The 21,802-nt window shown below is 42.6% G+C and overlaps 1 protein-coding gene across 1 annotated transcript; it reads right to left on the bottom strand.

Annotated features, from left to right (window-relative positions):
- Positions 1–1,310: 1,310 nt before the first annotated feature.
- Positions 1,311–19,920, bottom strand: LOC119796098 (annexin A2-like). Its single transcript, XM_038304502.1, has 13 exons — positions 19,823–19,920; positions 16,301–16,362; positions 14,983–15,076; positions 14,766–14,860; positions 13,253–13,366; positions 12,858–12,948; positions 12,560–12,639; positions 8,099–8,158; positions 7,727–7,820; positions 7,460–7,555; positions 4,145–4,203; positions 3,954–4,076; positions 1,311–1,481 (listed from the first exon to the last, which is right to left on the bottom strand). Exons 2-13 carry the CDS (start codon positions 16,349–16,351, stop codon positions 1,422–1,424), a joined length of 1,017 nt encoding a protein of 338 aa, XP_038160430.1. The 5' UTR covers positions 16,352–16,362; positions 19,823–19,920; the 3' UTR covers positions 1,311–1,421.
- Between the last annotated feature and the right edge of the window lie 1,882 nt (positions 19,921–21,802).

Below are 21,802 nucleotides of genomic sequence, written 5' to 3'. Positions count from 1 at the left end.
AGGTCACGGATTAGCGGAGCGCGGTCCGGATCCGGATCCACCTGCTGGCTAATCCGGACCCAACCTGATTTAAAACATTTATAAATGACCGCATGTTGTCTGACGACAGTGTTTACAGTAACTTCACTTGTGCCGCTTCTCCTGTTACCCAGAAATCCCTCATCCTCCGTCACTGCTCCGCCTCGCAGCGCTCCGCCCCCACAGCACTCCGCCCCCGCAGCGCTCCGCCCCCACAGCGCTCCGCCCCGCAGCATCCAGACCTCCTGCAAAGCAAAGCCTCCAGCCTCTGCTGTTCCTCCCGTATCGCTGCGCTCCGACTGATCCTCGGAGCTCCAGGAGAGCATGCTCCATATTATCATTAAATTAATAGGAGCAAAACATGCAGAAATGAACGTTTAATTAATATGACAGATTAAAATAATCCCCATCAGCATCCAGCAGATGTTCAGTTTCTGATGGAGATGAGAAATCTGCTTCCTGGTCGGTTGAAGGACCAATAGTTTTGTGTCCGTTTTTTTTTTTATTATTATTTATAAGAATTATGCTCTAATTAGTAGTTACTGATCTGTTGTTACTATATTTTAATTTGACAAACCGGATCTTCTCTCCGTTGTTTCTCCTGTTTGGTGCGATTGCAAAGCAGATCCTGACCTGGCCGGACCGGAGCGGAGCCTGAACATTTAGAGGATGTTTGGCTCAACCTGCTGCTGTGAAGCAGGATTCTCCACCATGAACAGAATCAACAATAAATCTGGATCCAGGCTCAAAATGAGCTCCTTGATATGTGCTTGAGAATGGCTTAGTCTCTGGTTAAACCCAGGTTTAAAGCCTTGCAGGGCAGCCTAAAGCCCACTGCCAACATTAAGACAGAAAAAAGAAAGAAAAGAACAAACCATCAGTTCAGGGGTTTGAGAAAATATGGGAATCAGGAAATTATCTATAAACCAAACTGAACGATTGTTGTTCTTTACTTTAAAAATCACTTTAGATTTACATTTTTATATATATATATATACTACTGTTCAAAAGTTTGGGGTCACATTGAAATGTCCTTATTTTTGAAGGAAAAGCTCTGTACTTTTCAATGAAGATAACTTTAAACTAGTCTTAACTTTAAATAAATACACTGTATACATCGCTAAATTAAAGTCTGTTCCAGAAAAAATTAGAAGTGGTTTTAGTTGTCAGACAGTGAGGATGATGTAAAGCCCTCAGTAGGCGATAACTTCACCCTTCATTCAGAATTCCCCCTGAATTCTGTCTGCTGTGCCTCTGCTGCCCCCTGCTGCTCATCAACGACAAACTACAGCAAGTTTTTACAATATTTATTGAAGAATCTGAATTCATCATCAACAGGTCACATAAAGAAGTGTTGATCAGCTGTGGTTCTGCCGCACTGCCTGCTGGGAAACGTAGTACTTTCAGTCATCTCCTCCACAGAGGCTCAGCAGGGCCTTCTGGTAGTCTCCTTTGGTGTGTTCCTGAAACAGAACCATCAGTTTAGATACAGAAACAAGCTGAATGTTTTCATTTGATTGATAACTCTGACCACTGCAATCCTTAAGCCCTAAGAACCTAATTGATGCTGTTAAATTATGAATTTATAACATTTAAATCATCTTAAAAACAAAACAAAAAGGCTGGAAATGGCCACCAATTAAATTCTATTCAGTGTATTTCTATAGCTCCAATTCACATCATGTCATCTCAGGTCACTTTCCAGTTCACCAGATCATCCAGTCAGATTGATTCAAAGTTTTCTATCTAAGGAAAACCAGCTGATTGCATCGACTCATTGACTCTTCAGCAATCCCTCACACTAAGCATGCTTGTAGCGACAGTGGAGAGGAAAAACTCCCTTTGAACAGGAAGAAACCTCCAGCAGAACCAGGCTCAGTGTGAGCGGCCATCTGCTGAGGCCCACTGGGGTTCAAGGAGACAGAAGCAGACATAGAAAAAGAAGCATAGATACAAAAGGCAACTTGCAACCGGCTCCACAGGCGGCCCCGTCCAGGAAACACACAGCCAGGCAGACGAGCTCCGAGCCAGCTCCCATGTCAGAGGATGAAGAGAGCACATCCAGTTAGTCACAGTCAGAGAAACAGGACTACACTGGAAAACAGGCCAAGCTCCAACATCTAGAAACAAAGGTGTTGATGGCAGCAGCACAGCTGATATTTCTCTCCAGGATGGAGTCACAGCCAAACAGGAACAGACCAGATTAAGCTACTATGAGAAAAAGCAGAGAGAGCAGAACGTTAGAGATTGAACTAACAGATTCTGCAGAGTGGGAGAATAGAGATAGAATGAAGCAGAATGATGAAAAAGGGGTCCCTATGTCCTCCAGCAGTCTAAGCCTATAGCAGCAGATCTATAGAGATAGATCAGGATAACCTGAGCCACTCTAACTAGAAGCTTTATCAAAAAGGAAAGTTTTAAGCCTAGCCTTAAAAGTAGACAGGGTGTCTGCCTCACGGACTAAAACTGGTAGTTGGTTCCACAGGAGAGGAGCCTGAGAACTAAAAGATCTGCCTCCCATTCTACTTTTAGAAATTCTAGGAACCACTAGTAAACCTGCAGATTGAGAGCGAAGTGCTCTGTTAGGAACATAAGGAACAATCAGATCTCTGATATCAGATGGAGCTTGGCCATTTAAGGCTTTATATGTGAGAAGGAGGATTTTAAATTCTATTCTGGATTTAACAGGAAGCAAATGAAGAGAAGCCAGGATAGGAGAGATATGATCTCTCTTTTTCATTTTCATTAGAACTCTGGCTGCAGCATTTTGGATCAGCTGAAGGCTTTTAACTACAGTTTGTGGACTTCCTGATAGTAAAGAATTACAATAGTCCAGCCTTGAAGTAACAAATGCATGGACTAGTTTCTCAGCATCTTTTATCAGAGTGGATCTAAAGGAGGATTCAGATTTGGACTAAAGCCTTTATGGGTGTCAAGATACTGGAACACATAGCTGGCTGCTTCAGAACAAGTATGATTTTTAAGTCATAAACTGGTATTTTACTCAAACATTCTTAAATAGATTTTAAATGTTTGTTTTTATCATTTTTTTAGAGAAACAAAATTAAACAGAACTCCTTTTCATAACCCTTTATTTTCCTGAGGGCAAACGGGAGGCTTTGACTGTATGTATGCAGGTTCATGTAGATGTAGCGTTAGCAACATTAGCAGTTAGCCATGGTTTGTTAACCATCACTTCCTGCTCTTTTAAACAATAGGTAGAAAGTTACATAAGTGTCAATATTTCCTGACTGCCTGCTGTTAAGTCCCTGATTGGTGCAATGCAGGTGGTTTAGGTGATAGCATGGTGGGCTAATGTTAGCAGTGTTTCCAACTACGCCTTGAAATGATTTTCTGCAAAGCTGCTCATCATCCCACCTTAGATTGCAAATTAAATCATGAAAACAGTTTTAACTGAAAGAGTTTTCTCACATAAAATAACAGCATTTTCCCTCTAAAGCCTCATTCTCTGTCCTGCTCATCCAGTCTCTGTGTGTCTTTGCAGTGCTGCTTCTTTCCTCTGGATGGTAAACATCTAACGGTGCGTTCATCAAACCAACTGGAACTAAATGGCTGAATTATATTGATTTTTCTTGATCTGTTCCTGTAAAAGTCTTTATAAAATCCCAACGTTTCTTCTTCCTATCCTCCTGCTCAGCTTCGACAGAGAGCGAATAAAACTACTGGAAGGACTGAGAATCTCCTGCAGCCTGACAGGACATCCAGTTTGGTGATGATGTCATCCAGCGTTTCTATCGTCAAATACAGGGCGACCAAATGAAGTCTGCATTTAATCCTTCCCCTTTAGGAGCTCGCCACCATCAGCGGGTGATTGGATCCATGTCGTCTGCAGTGTTTGATGTAACCCTAAAATCATTGCTTGCTGTGATGCATTCACTGTGCCAGGCTTTGTGTGGGACACTGCAGTGACTTACGGCGATGGTCTGGTATAGAGACTTCTTGTGCTGCCTCTTGAACTCGCTCCTGATCTTCATTAGGTCAACTTCACAGCGGGACACCATGATCCTGGTCACCACCTTCTCCTTGGCTCCTTTGTTCTGATAAAAGCAGCAGCCAATCATCACAAAGGTCCAGAAACGCGGCGTGCTACAGAACGCATCGTTACCTTCATGGCTTCAAAGAGTCTGTTGGCGAAGTACAGCTGGCGGTTCTCGAAGCACTCCACTGAAAAGGCAGGACTCTCATTTACTGCAAGTGATTCAGTTTGAGCCAGTTTTCTCTGACTGAAGCTGAAGCTGAACTGAAGCTGAAGCTGAACTGAAGCTGAACTGAAGCTGAACCTGAACTGAAGCTGAACTGAAGCTGAAGCTGAACTGAAGCTGAACTGAAGCTGAACCTGAACTGAAGCTGAAGCTGAAGCTGAACTGAACCTGAACTGAAGCTGAACCTGAACTGAAGCTGAACTGAAGCTGAGCTGAAGCTGAACTGAAGCTGAACTGAAGCTGAAGCTGAACTGAAGCTGAACTGAAGCTGAAGCTGAAACTGAACTGAAGCTGAACTGAAGCTGAAGCTGAAGCTGAACTGAAGCTGAACTGAAGCTGAACTGAAGCTGAACTGAAGCTGAAGCTGAACTGAAGCTGAACTGAAGCTGAACTGAAGCTGAAGCTGAACTGAAGCTGAAACTGAACTGAAGCTGAACTGAAGCTGAAGCTGAAGCTGAACTGAAGCTGAACTGAAGCTGAAGCTGAACTGAAGCTGAACCTGAACTGAAGCTGAACTGAAGCTGAAGCTGAACTGAAGCTGAACTGAAGCTGAAGCTGAACTGAAGCTGAAGCTGAACTGAAGCTGAACTGAAGCTGAACCTGAACTGAAGCTGAACTGAAGCTGAACTGAAGCTGAACCTGAACTGAAGCTGAACTGAAGCTGAACTGAAGCTGAACCTGAACTGAAGCTGAACTGAAGCTGAACCTGAACTGAAGCTGAACTGAAGCTGAACTGAAGCTGAACTGAAGCTGAACCTGAACTGAAGCTGAACTGAAGCTGAAGCTGAACTGAAGCTGAACCTGAACTGAAGCTGAAGCTGAACTGAAGCTGAACTGAAGCTGAACCTGAACTGAAGCTGAACTGAAGCTGAGCTGAAGCTGAACTGAAGCTGAACTGAAGCTGAACTGAAGCTGAAGCTGAAGCTGAACTGAAGCTGAACTGAAGCTGAACTGAAGCTGAAGCTGAACTGAAGCTGAACTGAAGCTGAAGCTGAAGCTGAACTGAAGCTGAACTGAAGCTGAAGCTGAACTGAAGCTGAACTGAAGCTGAAGCTGAACTGAAGCTGAAGCTGAACTGAAGCTGAAACTGAACTGAAGCTGAACTGAAGCTGAAGCTGAACTGAAGCTGAACTGAAGCTGAACTGAAGCTGAAGCTGAACCTGAACTGAAGCTGAACTGAAGCTGAAGCTGAACTGAAGCTGAACTGAAGCTGAAGCTGAACTGAAACTGAACTGAAGCTGAACTGAAGCTGAAGCTGAACTGAAGCTGAACTGAAGCTGAAGCTGAACTGAAGCTGAAGCTGAACTGAAGCTGAGCTGAACTGAAGCTGAACTGAAGCTGAACCTGAACTGAAGCTGAACTGAAGCTGAACCTGAACTGAAGCTGAACTGAAGCTGAACCTGAACTGAAGCTGAACTGAAGCTGAACTGAAGCTGAACTGAAGCTGAACTGAAGCTGAAACTGAACTGAAGCTGAACTTAAGCTGAACTGAAGCTGAAGCTGAAGCTGAACTGAAGCTGAACTGAAGCTGAAACTGAACTGAAGCTGAACTGAAGCTGAAGCTGAACTGAAGCTGAACTGAAGCTGAAGCTAAACTGAAGCTGAACTGAAGCTGAACTGAAGCTGAAGCTGAACTGAAGCTGAAGCTAAACTGAAGCTGAACTGAAGCTGAAGCTGAACCGAAGCTGAACTGAAGCTGAACTGAAGCTGAAGCTGAACTGAAGCTGAAGCTGAACTGAAGCTGAACTGAAGCTGAAGCTGAACTGAAGCTGAAGCTGAAACTGAACTGAAGCTGAACTGAAGCTGAAGCTGAACTGAAGCTGAACTGAAGCTGAACTGAAGCCGAAGCTGAAGCCGAAGCTGAACTGAAGCTGAACTGAAGCTGAAGCGGAACTGAAGCTGAACTGAAGCTGAACCTGAACTGAAGCTGAACTGAAGCTGAAGCTGAGCTGAAGCTGAACTGAAGCTGAAGCTGAACTGAAGCTGAACTGAAGCTGAACCTGAACTGAAGCTGAACTGAAGCTGAGCTGAAGCTGAACTGAAGCTGAACTGAAGCTGAACTGAAGCTGAAGCTGAAGCTGAACTGAAGCTGAACTGAAGCTGAAGCTGAACTGAAGCTGAACTGAAGCTGAAGCTGAACTGAAGCTGAAGCTGAAACTGAACTGAAGCTGAACTGAAGCTGAACTGAAGCTGAAGCTGAGCTTAAGCTGAACTGAAGCTGAACTGAAGCTGAACTGAAGCCGAAGCTGAAGCCGAAGCTGAAGCTGAACTGAAGCTGAACTGAAGCTGAAGCTGAAGCTGAACTGAAGCTGAACTGAAGCTGAACCTGAACTGAAGCTGAACTGAAGCTGAACTGAAGCTGAACTGAAGCTGAACTGAAGCCGAAGCTGAAGCCGAAGCTGAACTGAAGCTGAACTGAAGCTGAGCTGAAGCTGAACTGAAGCTGAACTGAAGCTGAACTGAAGCTTAAGCTGAACTGAAGCTGAAGCTGAAGCTGAACTGAAGCTGAACTGAAGCTGAAGCTGAACTGAAGCTGAAACTGAACTGAAGCTGAACTGAAGCTGAACTGAAGCTGAAGCTGAACTTAAGCTGAACTGAAGCTGAAGCTGAAGCTGAACTGAAGCTGAACTGAAGCTGAAACTGAACTGAAGCTGAACTGAAGCTGAAGCTGAACTGAAGCTGAACTGAAGCTGAAGCTGAACTGAAGCTGAACTGAAGCTGAAGCTGAACTGAAGCTGAACTGAAGCTGAAGCTGAACTGAAGCTGAACTGAAGCCGAAGCTGAACTGAAGCTGAACTGAAGCCGAAGCTGAACTGAAGCTGAACTGAAGCTGAAACTGAACTGAAGCTGAACTGAAGCTGAAGCTGAACTGAAGCTGAACTGAAGCTGAAGCTGAACTGAAGCTGAACTGAAGCTGAAGCTGAACTGAAGCTGAACTGAAGCTGAGCTGAAGCTGAACTGAAGCTGAACTGAAGCCGAAGCTGAACTGAAGCTGAACTGAAGCTGAAGCTGAACTGAAGCTGAACTGAAGCTGAACTGAAGCTGAAGCTGAAGCTGAAGCTGAACTGAAGCTGAAGCTGAAACTGAACTGAAGCTGAACTGAAGCTGAACTGAAGCTGAAGCTGAAGCTGAACTGAAGCTGAAGCTGAAGCTGAACTGAAGCTGAACTGAAGCTGAACTGAAGCTGAAGCTGAAGCTGAACTGAAGCTGAAACATACCCAGAGTGAGGAAGGACTTCTCCATGTCGCCCTTCACCTCCTTCCTGATGCTCTCCTTCATGTCGTACGGACTGTAGCTCTTATAGCGCTCAAACACTGAAACGCAGAACAGGAAGAAAACCTCAGGCTGAAAAAAGACAAACGCTCACATGGACCGAGCAGAACTGTGTTATCTAGATACGCCACTGGCCATTCCCTGAACAAAGATTAGAAATGTAGATCTGCATCATCAGGTGTTGGCAGCAGGGTAAAGATGATCCTCCTCACCTTTCTGCAGGTGAGGGATGCTCCTCTGGGACATAATGGAGATCCAGGTGGCCACGTCTGTCCCCTTCCTCTTCACGCCGGCTTTGTACAGAGCCTGAGCAGAAAGCATAGAAATACAGAAACAGATGTTCCCACTTAATGGCTCAGAACCGGACTCTGATAAACATGGAGGGTCCAAATAAAACCAAACGGGTCAAAACCGACTCTGAGACAGAAGGTTAAAGTTAGATATGACAAATGATGCTTTTAAACATTAAAATCATAGTAGAAATAATAACATTAAAACTAGTAATATTAATTATAATCAGACTATTACTAATAATAATAAAAATGATAATAATAAAATGAATCCTCGTAGTAAGTGTTGCTGACCTTGGCGTCATCGTCGATCTTCTGGTAGTCCACCACGCTGCTCGGATCGTCTCTTTTGGTCTGTGGTTCGAGAAATAAAGAATAAAGAATCAGAAGTTCTCGGTTCTGTCGGTGCTTCGCAGAAACACGACCCATTTAGAAAAATAACCCCACAGGAAGACTAACAATAATGATACCAATCAGGGATTTCTACCAAGTCTGATCCTCCATTTCTCTCCTTTCTTGTCTCTTCCTGTCATCTTTGCTTTTACTCATTTTAGGAAATTCTCACCTGTTTTTATTCCCTAATGTAAAAGCAAATAACTGAGGAACTGTTAGTCCAAACTACATGTTTCATGCATGATTTGAAAGCAAACACATTCTAGTTTCTGAATATATAAATGAAAATTGGGTGAGTAAAGCACAGCCAAAGCTGCAGCAGTTTTATTTAGAAAATATTGGTCTTTTTTGAACAGCAGTAATAAAAACATTCTTGCTTATAGAACCAAACTTTGTTCTCCAGGAGGGAAATGCTTCGCTTTGTGGGCAGGATTTAGATTTGATTGGAAGCTTGGCGTCCGTAGACCTTTAGTGTTGCTCATATATAATGTTTTATAGTGGGACACCTGATCTTTACCTTGTTTCTTTCACTAAAGTTCCACCTTAAGAACCACTTAGGTCACGGGTCACCAATTAATAATCAGCGGGGTCAAAATAAAGGAAATCATCAACCATTAAAGGTCCAGAGACATTTTTAATTATAATCTGTTATTTTAAAACAATTTAAAATTAAAAATTAAATAGAGAATTTTTCCATTTTAAAATCTACAGTGTTTTTTGAAGTAGAGAGCAACAATCGTTCAGTTTGGTATATAGACAATTTCCTGATTCACATATTTTATAAATCACCTGCCATCACAGACAGAGGGCAGTAAATTAAAATAAAATCTAAATTAAAGCCACAAGTGGCATTGAGCGGCCCTCGCAGCTCGCACCGCCTGGTATGTTGCGACCGCGGGAACCAAGCAACCTCCACCTCCACGCTCCTTCCCAGCCTATGCTCCTGCTCTTCAGCCACGCTTCACCTCTGGACCAGCCGGAGAAAACCACAGCTTTGGTCAGGAAGGGTTAAACTAGGGATAAAATATAATATCTGGGATGAATCTCATCTGTGAGATAGATGCTGCGGCCATCTCAGGAGGTGGGTCAAAAGTATATGTTCAAAAGATGGAGAAACAGCACCGCCAAACTCCTGGGTTAGCGGTAATACACCCTACTCAAAACAAAAAAAATCATTAAAAATCCATAGTTTGCAATAAAATCTCGAAAAAATCACAAATGTCAAGGAACACATCTTGCATGTCCTAGATTTTTTTTAGATGATTTATTAAATAATTTAAAGAAAGAAAAATCTTTAAACTTGAATGCCATATACTGCGGCAGTTGAAAACCCCATAAGATGCTCAAACATGCATAGATTCATGCCAAACTTGGCAGTCTTTTCTATAATCAAAGGATAAATAACTGTTCCAAATTTGGCTAGGATTGCTATAAAACTTTTTGAGATACAACAATTTCCTGTTAACACAAACTTTTGAAAAATCAGAGTGACGGACTTTAAAGAAGCGCTTTGCTATTGTAACCAGCTTACAGCAGGCTTTGTAAAGAACGTATTTTGAAAGTTTTAGCTCATTTGGATAAAAGGCTGATTTTATACAATTTTTTGAAAAGAGGTCCGTGATTTCACAACAGGGTAAAATGTAATTCAAAATGGCCGACTCTACTCAAAACAAAAAAAAATCATTAAAAATCCATAGTTTGCAATAAAATCCCGAAAAAAAATCACAAATGTCAAGGAACACATCTTGCATGTCCTAGATTTTTTTTAGATGATTTATTAAATAATTTAAAGAAAGAAAAATCTTTAAACTTGAATGCCATATACTGCAGCAGTTGAAAACCCCATAAGATACTCACACATGCATGGATTCACGCCACACTTGGCAGTCTTTTCTATAATCAAAGGATAAATAACTGTTCCAAATTTGGCTAGGGTTGCTATAAAACTTTTTGAGATACAACAATTTCCTCTTAACACAAACTTTTGAGAAATCAGAGTGACGGACTTTTAAAGAGAGCTATGCTGTGTTTACCATCAAACAAGTAGCGAATAGAGAAATATATTCCAAAAGTCCTAGCTCTTTTGGCAAAACGACTGATTTTTTAGAAATATTTTAACATAGTGATTCTATTTTCATAAGGGTGCCGTTTGATTCAAAATGGCCGATTTCATGAGAGGTTTAGACCATGGCTCCAATGAAACTTTTTGTAGGTGGAGAGCTCATACAGATGTGTGCCAAGTTTCATTATCCTAGGAACAAGCATGACTAGGGGCTGAATTATTTCCTGGCATTATCTGTCCACTTGACCAACTATTAGGCGAGAACGCAAACTTTTGAAAAATCAGAGTGACGGACTTTAAAGAAGCGCTTTGCTATTGTAACCAGCTCACAGCAGGCTTTGTAAAGAACGTATTTTGAAAGTTTTAGCTTATTTGGATAAAAGGCTGATTTTATAAAAATTTTTGAACAGAGGTCCGTGATTTCACAACAGGGTAAAATGTAATTCAAAATGGCCGACTTCCGGTGGGGTTTAGACCATGGCTCCAAGAGGCGTTTAGTTAGGGCCTGATGAGATGCAAATGTGTTCAAAGTTTCAATATTCTTGGACTAAAAACGGCTTGGGGCTGGTTGTCTGAAGTTTGTTATTTCTAGGGGGCGCTGTAGGAAAATTAAGCCCCGCCCACAAAATATTGCTCTGGATTCCTGTTTGGAGTTGGACTAGGATCATCTCTTGTGATTTTGGTGCAGATCTGATTATTAATGAGGAAATGAGAGCCAATCGTATTTTCATGGCGAAACGCCTCACTTCGCCATGGCGCCACGGCAACACCATTTAACTCAGACTCTCTGTGCTTTAAACGAAGTTAGACCAACATGTTTTCTATCATCTGACAAAGTTTCAAGGTGCTGGTGTTTAAAATGACTGAAAGGGACCCTCCCAAGTGAAAAAAGTTACTTTCTTCCCTTAGGGGGCGGGGCTTAGATGATGTCATCATTTGACCATCCATTATGGTCAAGCACCCAAAGGGGCTCCTTACTGCCAAACTTGGTTTGATTTGAACTTTTTTTGTAAAAGTTATTCCACTTTGAAATTCTTCAAAAGTACCCTAACTTTGGGGCCCCTGGGGACCCCTTAAACATGCTCAAAAACGAAAACCTTTGATAACTTTTAATCTCCAATGCCTTAACTGCATAATGACCGAGTTTGAAGCCGATAGCTCATAATCCCTAGGAGGAGTTCGTTAAAGTTCGACATGAGCGAAAATGAAAAATGGCCAAAAATCGCACTTTGAGCCAAAATGGCTGACTTCCTGTGGGTTTTAGGGCATACCTCCAAGAGACTTTTTTTCATGATTTGATGAGATCTACCTGGGTGCCAAAGTTCAAATCTCTGTGACTTACAGTTTCCCCCAACTCACGTTAGGTGGCGCTGTGGCGTAATTTGGGGGCGGCCATTTTGGATTCCATTACAGTCCGGCTATTTCACGCGGGGGACAATTTACTGCCACGTTTTCCTGAGTTTTTGAATATGCGAAGTCTCCGTAAAATGCGTTCGAAGTGAGAAAAGAATAATAAAAAGAAACTTTCGAAATACAATAGGCTCTTGCAGCCTTCGCTGCTCGGGCCTAATTAGAAAAATTAGAAGTGGTTTTAGTTGTTAGACAGTGAGGATGATGTAAAGCCCTCAGTAGGCATAACTTCACCCTTCATTCAGCCTCTGCTGCCCCCTGCTGCTCATCAACAACAAACTACAGCAAGTTTTTACATTTTTTATTGAAGCATTGATCAGCTGTGGTTCTGCCCCACTGCCTGCTGGGAAACGTAGTACTCTCAGTCTTCTCCTTCTTTCCCATCGCCCGGCTTGCCACAGGTTTGCCTGCTGTGTCTAAAAGTAGCAGCAGCAGCAACCCAGACTGACAGCTCATTGGCTCATTTGGATCATGTGCAGCCTGGAGCCGGACGCTCCCCAGGGCTTTACCGTATTAACAGCAGAAGAGGCGCAAGGGAAATTAGACAACATGCAGGGATTTATAAATGTTTTAAATCAGGTTGGGTCCGGATTAGCCAGCAGGTGGATCTGGATTCGGACCACGGTCCAGTCCGCTAATCCGTGACCTCCAGTATAGACCATTAAGAATCTTCTGAGGAGGAATCATAAATGGTAAATGTCCTGTACTTATAAAGCGCCTTTATTCAAGTCAGGAGACTTGACCAAAGCGCTTTCCACTACATTCATTCAGTCACACACTGAGTCATAGTGGTCTCCTGAGAGAACCTGGTGAGTAAAGACGCTGCAGAGGGAAACCTGCTGGTATACATGAACACCTGGACCAGAGTCCCTGTCTTGGTTTTGTGGTACCTGAACCAGAGCCAGCAGCAGCTTTTCAAAGTTCCCAGACGTGTCTCCTGTGATGTCCTTCTCCAGCTCCTTCTTAAACACTGCAGAGAGGAGAAAGTTCAATATAAACCAACTATTAAAGATGTTAGAACATCAGAGGCTGAGGACAGATGGTCCATCACATCCTTTAGAAAAGGTCTGACTGAAACCTCAATGATCTGAATATTTCTCATTCTAAAGATTTTTGGAGGAATCAGAAACAGATATTTAGTTGCTTCTCCTTTTCCCTCTAAAAACTTAAAACGTCTCCATGACTCACTCTCTCTGTAAACCTTCTTGATCTCTGTCAGTTCTTCGTTGTTTCTGGAGCAGACGAGCTCGATCAGGGCCTCCTCATCGGTTCCCAGACCCTGCAGAGCCAGAAACCGCCATTAAAACACCTTGAGGAGAACCTGCTCAGGCTGCTGGTGGGAACCTTTCATTCTACTGGTTTCCATCCAGTTTGCAGCGCCTGGCTTCATGCAGCTGAACGTTTCATTCCTGGAAGGATCCTTGAACCGCGATCATTGCAAGGTTCCTACGGCTGGCTTTACAAGGAGCCCAGTTTTAGTGGGATGATACAGTTTGACTTGATCTTTCTGATGCCCAGAGATTCTAAATCACTTTAACACGAGCAGCGCCACCTGCTGGTCTGTCCAGATGCAGGACTCTGACCTTCATGGAGGATTTTAGCTCCGATGCATCAAACTGGGCGGTGCTCTTCATCAGACCCAACATCAGAGATTCCAGAGAGCCGGAGAGCGCCCCCTTCAGGGCAGCATTCAGATCCTGAAAGACATCAGCAGACGCAGTTATATTCAGTTCTTTACACGGCCTACAGGGGGCGCCGATTCACAGAATATTTCACGCAGTTATGAGATTTAAAGCTATAGTGGAGGATGTTCTTTTTCTGGGTGGGTCATCAAATAAGTGGTCCTCCTAACTTTCAATCATTCTGACAGTGGAAACATTGCAGTTCGTCTTTTTGGTAGTAAGTTTGTATGAGTGATGCAACAGCAACTTTTAAACAGAGTGTGCACGAGGAGGAAAGGGCTCGTGCACGCCTCGCACGCATTCCCTCTCTAAATGGAGAGCGCAGGTCTTTTCAAAAAAAATTGTGAAGATCATCCATTAAACCTTTAAAGTGCGGCTTAAACTGTGCGATTTTCGAGGTGATTTTCCAGCCGTGTGAGAATCTTTCGTTCGACCTTCAGCCTGATCGTGCGTCATGAGTCATATAGTGTACAGGGGGTTATGAGCAGCGATCAGCCTCTCACGACCACCTCCCCATCAGGAATCGTGAGTTTGGGAGAAAATCAAAAATTTTTAATTTTCTCCCAACCATCGTGGGCAGATCACTCAGGGCGCAAACAAGGATTCTTCTTCTTCTTCCTCTCAGATGTAAACCCAGCAGCATGGCGGGGGGGCAATGAGTGAAATGGAGTTCTTTCTGTCAAACTGTCAGACCGTAGTAGCCACGTTAGCTCAGCCATGTCTTTGTCCAAATACGTCGTCTCCTTTTCTTTTTAGGGCTTTCAGCACTAAATTGCCCAAATATCCAAGGCAGCGCGTTTCACTCTAGTGAGCTTCATGTTCCTCTGCTACTGGTTTGGCTTCCAGATAGACGAGTCTGAGTAGCGCCATCTCACTGCGGAGCTGAGTCCCACCTGGTTTATAGACGTGAGCAGGTAGATTGCATCAGAGCGTCGGGCTGAATATTAATCGTGAGCTGTGAGCTCACACTGTACGACTGAAAAAAATCACAGAGTGTACGCCTGGCTTTAGTGGTCCTCTCTTTGCATTCAAACACAGAGGCTAAAGAGGGACCAAATAGATGACTAATAGGGGCCAAATAGGGGCCAAAGACACTGAGGGCCATCAGTCCCCTAATGAAGTAAAGAGACTTTAAACACAAGAGGAAGAGTTTAGTCAGTGATTGACCTGAGACACGTCTACATGATACTGCTCAACAAAAGGCATATCAACATGATGAACAGAACATTTGAATTCTGATGTGAAGCGTGTGGATCAGGACCGGATGGTTTGATCTGAGCTACAGGAAACCATTTTGTCTGTAATCAAAGGACCACTGATGGTTACTGACAGAAGTTATTGGTTAAAAAGACTAGAATCAGAGCTTTTAAACATGTTTTCTTTCTCATTTCTTTCTCTGGAATCAGTTTTCTACCTTCTTAGCGATGCGTTCGTACTCAAAGGCAATCTCTCTGCGCTGCTCGTAGCTCCGTCTGGTCAGGATGTCGATGATGGTCTGTTCATCCACTCCTGAAAGGAAAAGGTCAGATCAGGCTGATGGAATGAGAAGCATTTTTACTTTGATGGCCTGCAGGAAGGAGGATATGCCTGGCTCATGGGCTCCTCGGTTTCTGCTCTCCTGAAATCCTCACCTTTGGTCTTAATGGCCGTTTCAATCCTGGCGGCGTCCTGACCCGGGTCAAAGTCTTTAGCCGGCACCACGGTGGGGAACTTTGTCTGCTCTTCCTGCAGCAGACAGAGAAACAGTTTAAGAAAAGAAGCTTCTGTGGATCTTATCTATAAAAACAAAGACATCCGTAAGAAAAAGAACGTTTTATCTGGAAGCAGTTGTTGCGGGGAACTGGTCTGATGTGAGATTAGAAACCATGTTGGTTCTGGAGCAGGTCTACCCGTCTCCCATGTAGCTTTCTGGGCTTAGATTCTGGACGTCAGACCCTCTGCTGACCCGACCTGAACGCTACAGGAAACCGATCAAGTCTTGATCTCTTCCTGTAGTTTGCTGATTCAGACCTCAAAGCTCTTCTCTTTGTTTTTAGGGACTTAGTGAAACTTTAATCTGGCAGAAAAAGATTTTGTTCTCCTTTGCAAGGAGAAATAAATGCTGTCTGATTTAAGCACATAAACCTGCAGGAAACAGAAAGGGGCGGGGTCAGACCACGCCAGGGCCGGATTTACCTTCAGGCAAAACTAGGCAGCTGCCTGGGGCCCCTAGTTCCTGGGGGCCCCATAAAACTCCTTTAACATGGTTGATACAGCTATTCTGATGAAGAGTCTCGGTCATCCAGCTCAGAGACGTTTCAAAAAAGTAACAAAAAAATCCTCTGGACTTTGATTCCAGGTTTGAAGACATTTTTCTTTCCATACAGGAAGATTTTTCAGTTCAAAATGAATTAAAACGATTTATTTTGAAATGAAAAAGCTTCCTGGATGGGAAGCGAAACGTCTGCAAACCTGGAAACAAAGTCCAGTGGATGTTTTTTAAATTAATTAATACAGCACAATATTTGTGCACAATAGTGTTTTTGATTAAAAAAAAAACTTTCATTAAAATGCTATCAGAATGCTTATAATATTAGATGTGTCTCTACTTTTATTTAAAAAAAGCGCCAAATCTAGCAACTTTTTCTGTTACTGTCCATTTTCAGACTGCAGTATGAATCTTTTAAGTTTTCATCATAAAGACATAAAGAAACATGCAGGGCTGAATTATTAAACCTTCAGAGGGAAGCTTTTAGTCAGGGGTTTGTCTCTTCATAGAAGTTCTCACACGTTACTCGATTGTTTCATTTTTCTGTCATTAACAAATATTTTAGATCAAATTTGAGGTTGTTTGATAAATTCAAAGAACTTCAGGTGTGTCATAAACAGAGAAATAAACAGAGAAAATGGTTGGATCCTGTCTGGCTACATCTCACAGGCTGATTTTACCAAACCAAACATGATTCTCACCCCTCCATACGACAGAGTCAGCTGACCCAGGAACTCTGACACCAGCGCCATGATGGATTCACCTGCACAGCACAGAACCGATGGTTACAACCTGAGACGAGGTTAGCCGACAACCTGCAGAGACTTCAAGCTTCTGAACACAACAGACTCTGATCCATAGAAACACAATCTGCTTTTAGGACACGTTGTCCTCATGTGTCCTCATGTGTTGGACTTTGTTTCATGTAGCTAATTAGCACACTTTGGTCGACTAATCTTTGCATTCATAAAAGCAGGAGAAACTTGATAGCGAGCTGAAAGCTTAATAAAATAAGTGCAATGGGAGGCGTAAACATTTAGCCTGTTTGCCTTCATTCATAAGTAAACATATGCTGATCATCAGAAAATGCTAAATACTGGGAGGCAGATTTGCAAACGTCTACTTAACACTATGTGATTGATCAAAACTGAAAAAAAAGTATGGGGGCAGTTTGTATATATATATTTATGGAGAGAAATTTATTTCAGTATTATTGAAAGTAAAGAACGCTTTTCAAACAGGAAATGTGAAGAAAATGCATTTCAGAAATGGAATTTAAAGAAAAACATCTTAATCAAAAAAGCTTTTCAAGGTAATATATAATGGGTTTACATCTGAGAGGAAGAAGAAGAATCCTTGTTTGCCCACTGAGCGATTTACTCACGACGATTGGGAGAAGATCCCAACCTCCCGATTCCAGACCAGGAGGCGGTCGTGAGAGGCTGATCGCCGCTCATAATCCCATGTACACTAGAGACTGACACGGGAGTGGATTTTCACTCCTGTCCCGTCCCACTCCCACAGAAAAAAATTGTGTCCCGTGACGATCCCGGGCCAGAGTAGAAATCTAAATCCTGTCCCGTCCCACTCCTGGTGAAATTACTCCCGCTCCCATTCAGAATGACTCCCGCTCCTGCACCACTCCCATTCTTGTTTTTTTTTTTTTTGAGCGCGGGTGAAAAACTCAGAGCAGAAGCACTGTTGGTTTTTGGGTCGTGTAGTTTTTTTGACTCGCATTATAGTGTAGGCTTCAAGGAAAAAAACTACAAAATGGCGGCGCCAGTACTGGATTTTTTTTTCTTTCTATTTTCTTTTATTTTTTGGCATCGATCCTAGTTTTTTTTTTAGTTATTATTGGTTTGCTCCCGCTCCCGTCTGCTCCCGTTAATGTTTAATCCTGTACCGTCCCAATCCCGTGATCGTTACTAATACTGACTCCCATCCCTCGGGAATCCCACGGGAATCCCGTGACCCGTGGGATTCCCAAAAAAATGTCAGTCTCTAATGTACACTACCCGACTCACAACCCACGATCAGGCTGAAGGCCGGCCCGGTCAAAACATTCTCGCACGACTGGAAAATCACCTGAAAAATCGCCCAGTGTACGCCCGGCTTAGCCTCGGAGCTCCGCTGGTTTCCGAGGTCCTCTCAACTTTGCATCCAAAAATTCAAAACACATCTCTGCGTTGTGATTGGCCCGCCAGTTCTAGGGCCTGGGGCACTGATGGAGGCTAGACCACTGAGAGCTAAAAATGATTTTGGCCCCTCAGAGGCAAAAACTAGCCCCACCCACCAGATCAGGTCCTTCAGCTTTAGTCTTTAGCTTCAGAGTTCGCTGTTTTAGTTTTAGTTTTGTATTCCTGTTTCTATCCCTCTCAGGTTTTCTTTACTTCCTGTTTTTCTATTTTTATCTTTGTATTTTAGTCCCCTTTATGTTTAATTCCCTTTGGTCTGTGTTTGATTTCCCTCCATCAGAGCGTCTCTGGTTATCGTGCTGCAGACCCTCATCTCCTGTCTGCAGCATTTCCTCCCTTTAGTTGTTCGGTCTCAGTTTGTTCCTCCTGTCATTCCATCATGTCTCTCCTAGTTTCTCTTTTTCTTCATGTTTTGGATGTTTGACTTCTATTTCTTCAGTGTTGGGTCCATCTTTTCTCCCTGTCTGCCTGGAGCTGAACCTGAACGATCTTTTCTCTGGTGTTAAAGTGGAAACAGTTTAAGGCTAATCTGCCCTTTAAACGTATGGAGTGAACTTTGTTCCATAATTATTGCTTTAATTTTGATTTTGTATCCAGAAATACAACTTACAACCTACAAAAATATTATTCAGAAAATGTTTTGGGACTAACTTTGCTTTTTCTCTCAGATTTTGGTTTTTCAAAATATATTTTCTCAAACTTTGAATATATATATATATATATTTTTATATTTTACATATTCTATCTTCTAAAATATAATCTTTCAAATAACATTTTTTGAAAAACTTGTTTTACAGATTTTAAACTGTTTCTTACAGATTTTTTATATTGAATTGGAAAATAAATGCAATCAATTTTGATTAAAAAAATGTAACTGTTTTCTCAGATATTTTATTTTTTTCTATTATATATATTTAAGTTACTGAAATTTTGTTTTTCAGTTTTTTTAAAGATGTTATTGTTCTAATTTTTGTTTTACAGTCTTTTAATATTGTGTTCTACAATCACCTGGAATGAGGGGCTTATTTCTATTATTTCTAACAGCATTGCATCGGTCGATGCGTTTCTATTGGATCCGTAAATCTCAATTCAAAACAGAAAAGCAATTCATAATAGACATCAGTTTGAAAAATTGACATTTTTCAAATTCTCAGAAAATGTTCTTTTCATAACATTTTTGAAAAATTTCTCACATTCTGCACATTTTTTATGTTTTCTTTTTGTTTTCCAAACTCAAACATCTTCTATAAAAAGCATGATGGTGAGGAGCTGGAAAACAGGAAGAGATTCCAGATAATTCAATGATGGAGACCAGAGGAGTCCAGCTGATGGTGAACTGTGCAGCTATAAGATGAAAACCGAGCGCTTTACTCTACATTCAGACATCCACATGGTACAGGGTCGCCCTGGGTTTTATTTATTGAAGGTGTGTCTGCAGATAAGAAGCAGTGAGCTGCAGGAATGTTAGCAGACACCTTTGACCATGAAACAATCTGTAAACGTCCAGCAGGAAGCGTCATCACTCAGTAACCGAGCTGCAGCTCCGACCGCTTAAAGGCCTCGCCTGCCTTTCTGCAGCGATCAGATTGGATCATCCTTCCGTCTGGAAACGAGACAAACGGCTGAGCAGAAGTTTATTCACTCTGCATTTTTAATCCAGGCAGAAACATTTTTCTCTCATTTAAACCTAAAAGCACCTTCTCTCTCCTGCTTAGTGAGCTCTTAAAAGGAGCACTTTTAAAACTTTTTGTCTACATTCAACCCTCCGCTAAGAACAGATTACATATATACTCTGTGACAGATTATCTATCTTCAGATTAAATCCTTCATGTTGATGAGAAAGATTCAGACTCTTATTTTGAAGGTCTTCACAGACACATTTTTCAGAGTGAAAGGTCACAGATCCACGCTCTGGTTGATTAACTGGTGAAGGATCAACTCTACAGGTTAATGAAAAAGATTCAGAGAGAAATCCTGAGAAACGAGCTGAAGTTTCACAGAAAAGCAGAAGACGAGACGCAGTCCTACCTGTAGAGAAGCAGCAGCTCCGTTATGATCCAGGACTGAACAGGGTGTGGTGTTTATACCCCACCGCTGTCCACACACACACACACACACACACACACACACACACGCTCAGCTGCATGAGTCAGCGAGCAGAGTTTTCCACCTCAGCATCAACAGAGGCAGGAATTCCTCGCCAAGGCTCAGATCAGTCAGAGGAGACTCTGGTTCCTGATTGGCTAACTGTTGGAGTCCAGCTTGTTCCAGAGCCCCGCCTCCTTCTGGAGCAGGAACTTCTCAGATTGGGGTTATGGGCTCTTTCACACAGGTTGGGTTCATGACTCCAGGATCTGTAGAGGATGTGTCTAAACTGATGGAGTTAGAGCTTCTAAAAGTTCTTTCTTTGGACCAAAACACGATCTAAGGATAAAAAGCTGCTGAACGTTGTTCTGGTGGCTACAGCTGCTCCTGATGGACTTTTAGATCTATGAAAGTTTAATTTGAATCACTCAATCCGTACTTCTTCAGCTTGTTACACTTTGAAGAAAAGACTAATCTAACCTGCAAATATTTCAATTTATGTAAGTTAATTTCTAGCCACAACTTCTATTCAGTTTATTTCTATAGCTCCAATTCACATCATGTCATCTCAGGTCACTTTCCAGTTCACCCAGATCATCCAGTCAGATTGATTCAAAGTTTTCTATCTAAGGAAAACCAGCTGATTGCATCGACTCATTGACTTTTTTAGGCTTCACTCCTCCTGGATGAGCATTTAGAGATGCATGGTCATCCCTCACACTGACCATGCATGCACCAACAGTGGAGAGGAAAAACTCCCTTTGAACAGGAAGAAACCTCCAGCAGAACCAGAACCAGGCTCAGTGTGAGCAACCTTCTGCTAAGGTCAACTGAGGGTTTAAAGAGAACGAAGGAGACGTAGAAAAGGAACATAGAAGCAGGATGCTGTCACAGCTAATAATGATCAGACCAGGTGTAGCAAAAAGCAGAGAGAGCATTAAGTTAGGGGTTGAAGTAGAAAATACAACAGAATGGAAGATCAGATAGAATGAAGCAGAATGATGAAAAAGGGGTCCCTATGTCCTCCAGCAGTCTAAGCCTATAGCAGCAGAACTATAGAGATAGCTCAGGATAACCTGAGCCACTCTAACTAGAAGCTTTATCAAAAAGGAAAGTTTTAAGCCTAGCCTTAAAAGTAGACAGGGTGTTAGAGTGAAGCCCTGTAGTTGGTTCCACAGGAGAGGAACCTGATAAATACAGTAGCAGCCATTGAAGATGACCCTTCCGAGTCAAACGCCAGTCAGATACCCATTTCAAAGCACTGGAGTAACTCTGTCCTTTCACTGAATTCCAGGGTCTGACCAGGAGATGGTGCTTCTCTTTAATAATTTATTCTGTGTGTATGAATGGTAGCGCGCCGGCTACCGTTCATTCTTCCTGTCCGCTGAACAGCTGCTAGTTTTCCTCACATGCCTGGAAGATGTCTAGTGCTGCTACCACTGATGATCTCGCTCTCCAGATGAACGATTCAGATGAGCTAGAATGAATAGAAGGGGTAGAGTGTAGCCGCCTGTGGCCCGGGCTGCTTGTCACTACTACAGTCCACTGCGCGGATGATGTCATACACGCGCCGCTTCGTTTTTAAAAGATATAAATAGAAAAAATCTATTCTGGGGGACAGTGATTGGCCTCCATGTTCTGAATGCTGGCGTTCCATAAAGAATAAATGATGAACAGTTTAGTTTGTGCCTTCAAGTCGTTGCCCATAGGAAGACGATACTGGATATAACCTAACGGAATATCTTCAGAACGGCTCCAAATGACACTAAACTAGTTTCCTCTGACATGGGAGCTGGCTCGGAGCTCGTCTGCCTGGCTGTGTGTTTCCTGGACGGGGCCGCCTGTGGAGCTGGTTGACAGTTGCCTTTTGTATCTATGCTTCTTTTTCTATGTCTGCTTCTGTCTCCTTGAACCCCAGTGGGC

The sequence above is a fragment of the Cyprinodon tularosa genome, unplaced genomic scaffold (assembly GCF_016077235.1).
Source record: "Cyprinodon tularosa strain WSP-4 unplaced genomic scaffold, ASM1607723v1 ctg534, whole genome shotgun sequence".
NCBI classification, from domain to species: Eukaryota; Metazoa; Chordata; class Actinopteri; order Cyprinodontiformes; family Cyprinodontidae; genus Cyprinodon; species Cyprinodon tularosa.
Note: the sequence above shows the minus strand (reverse complement) of the source record. Positions and strands in the feature narration are given on the sequence as shown.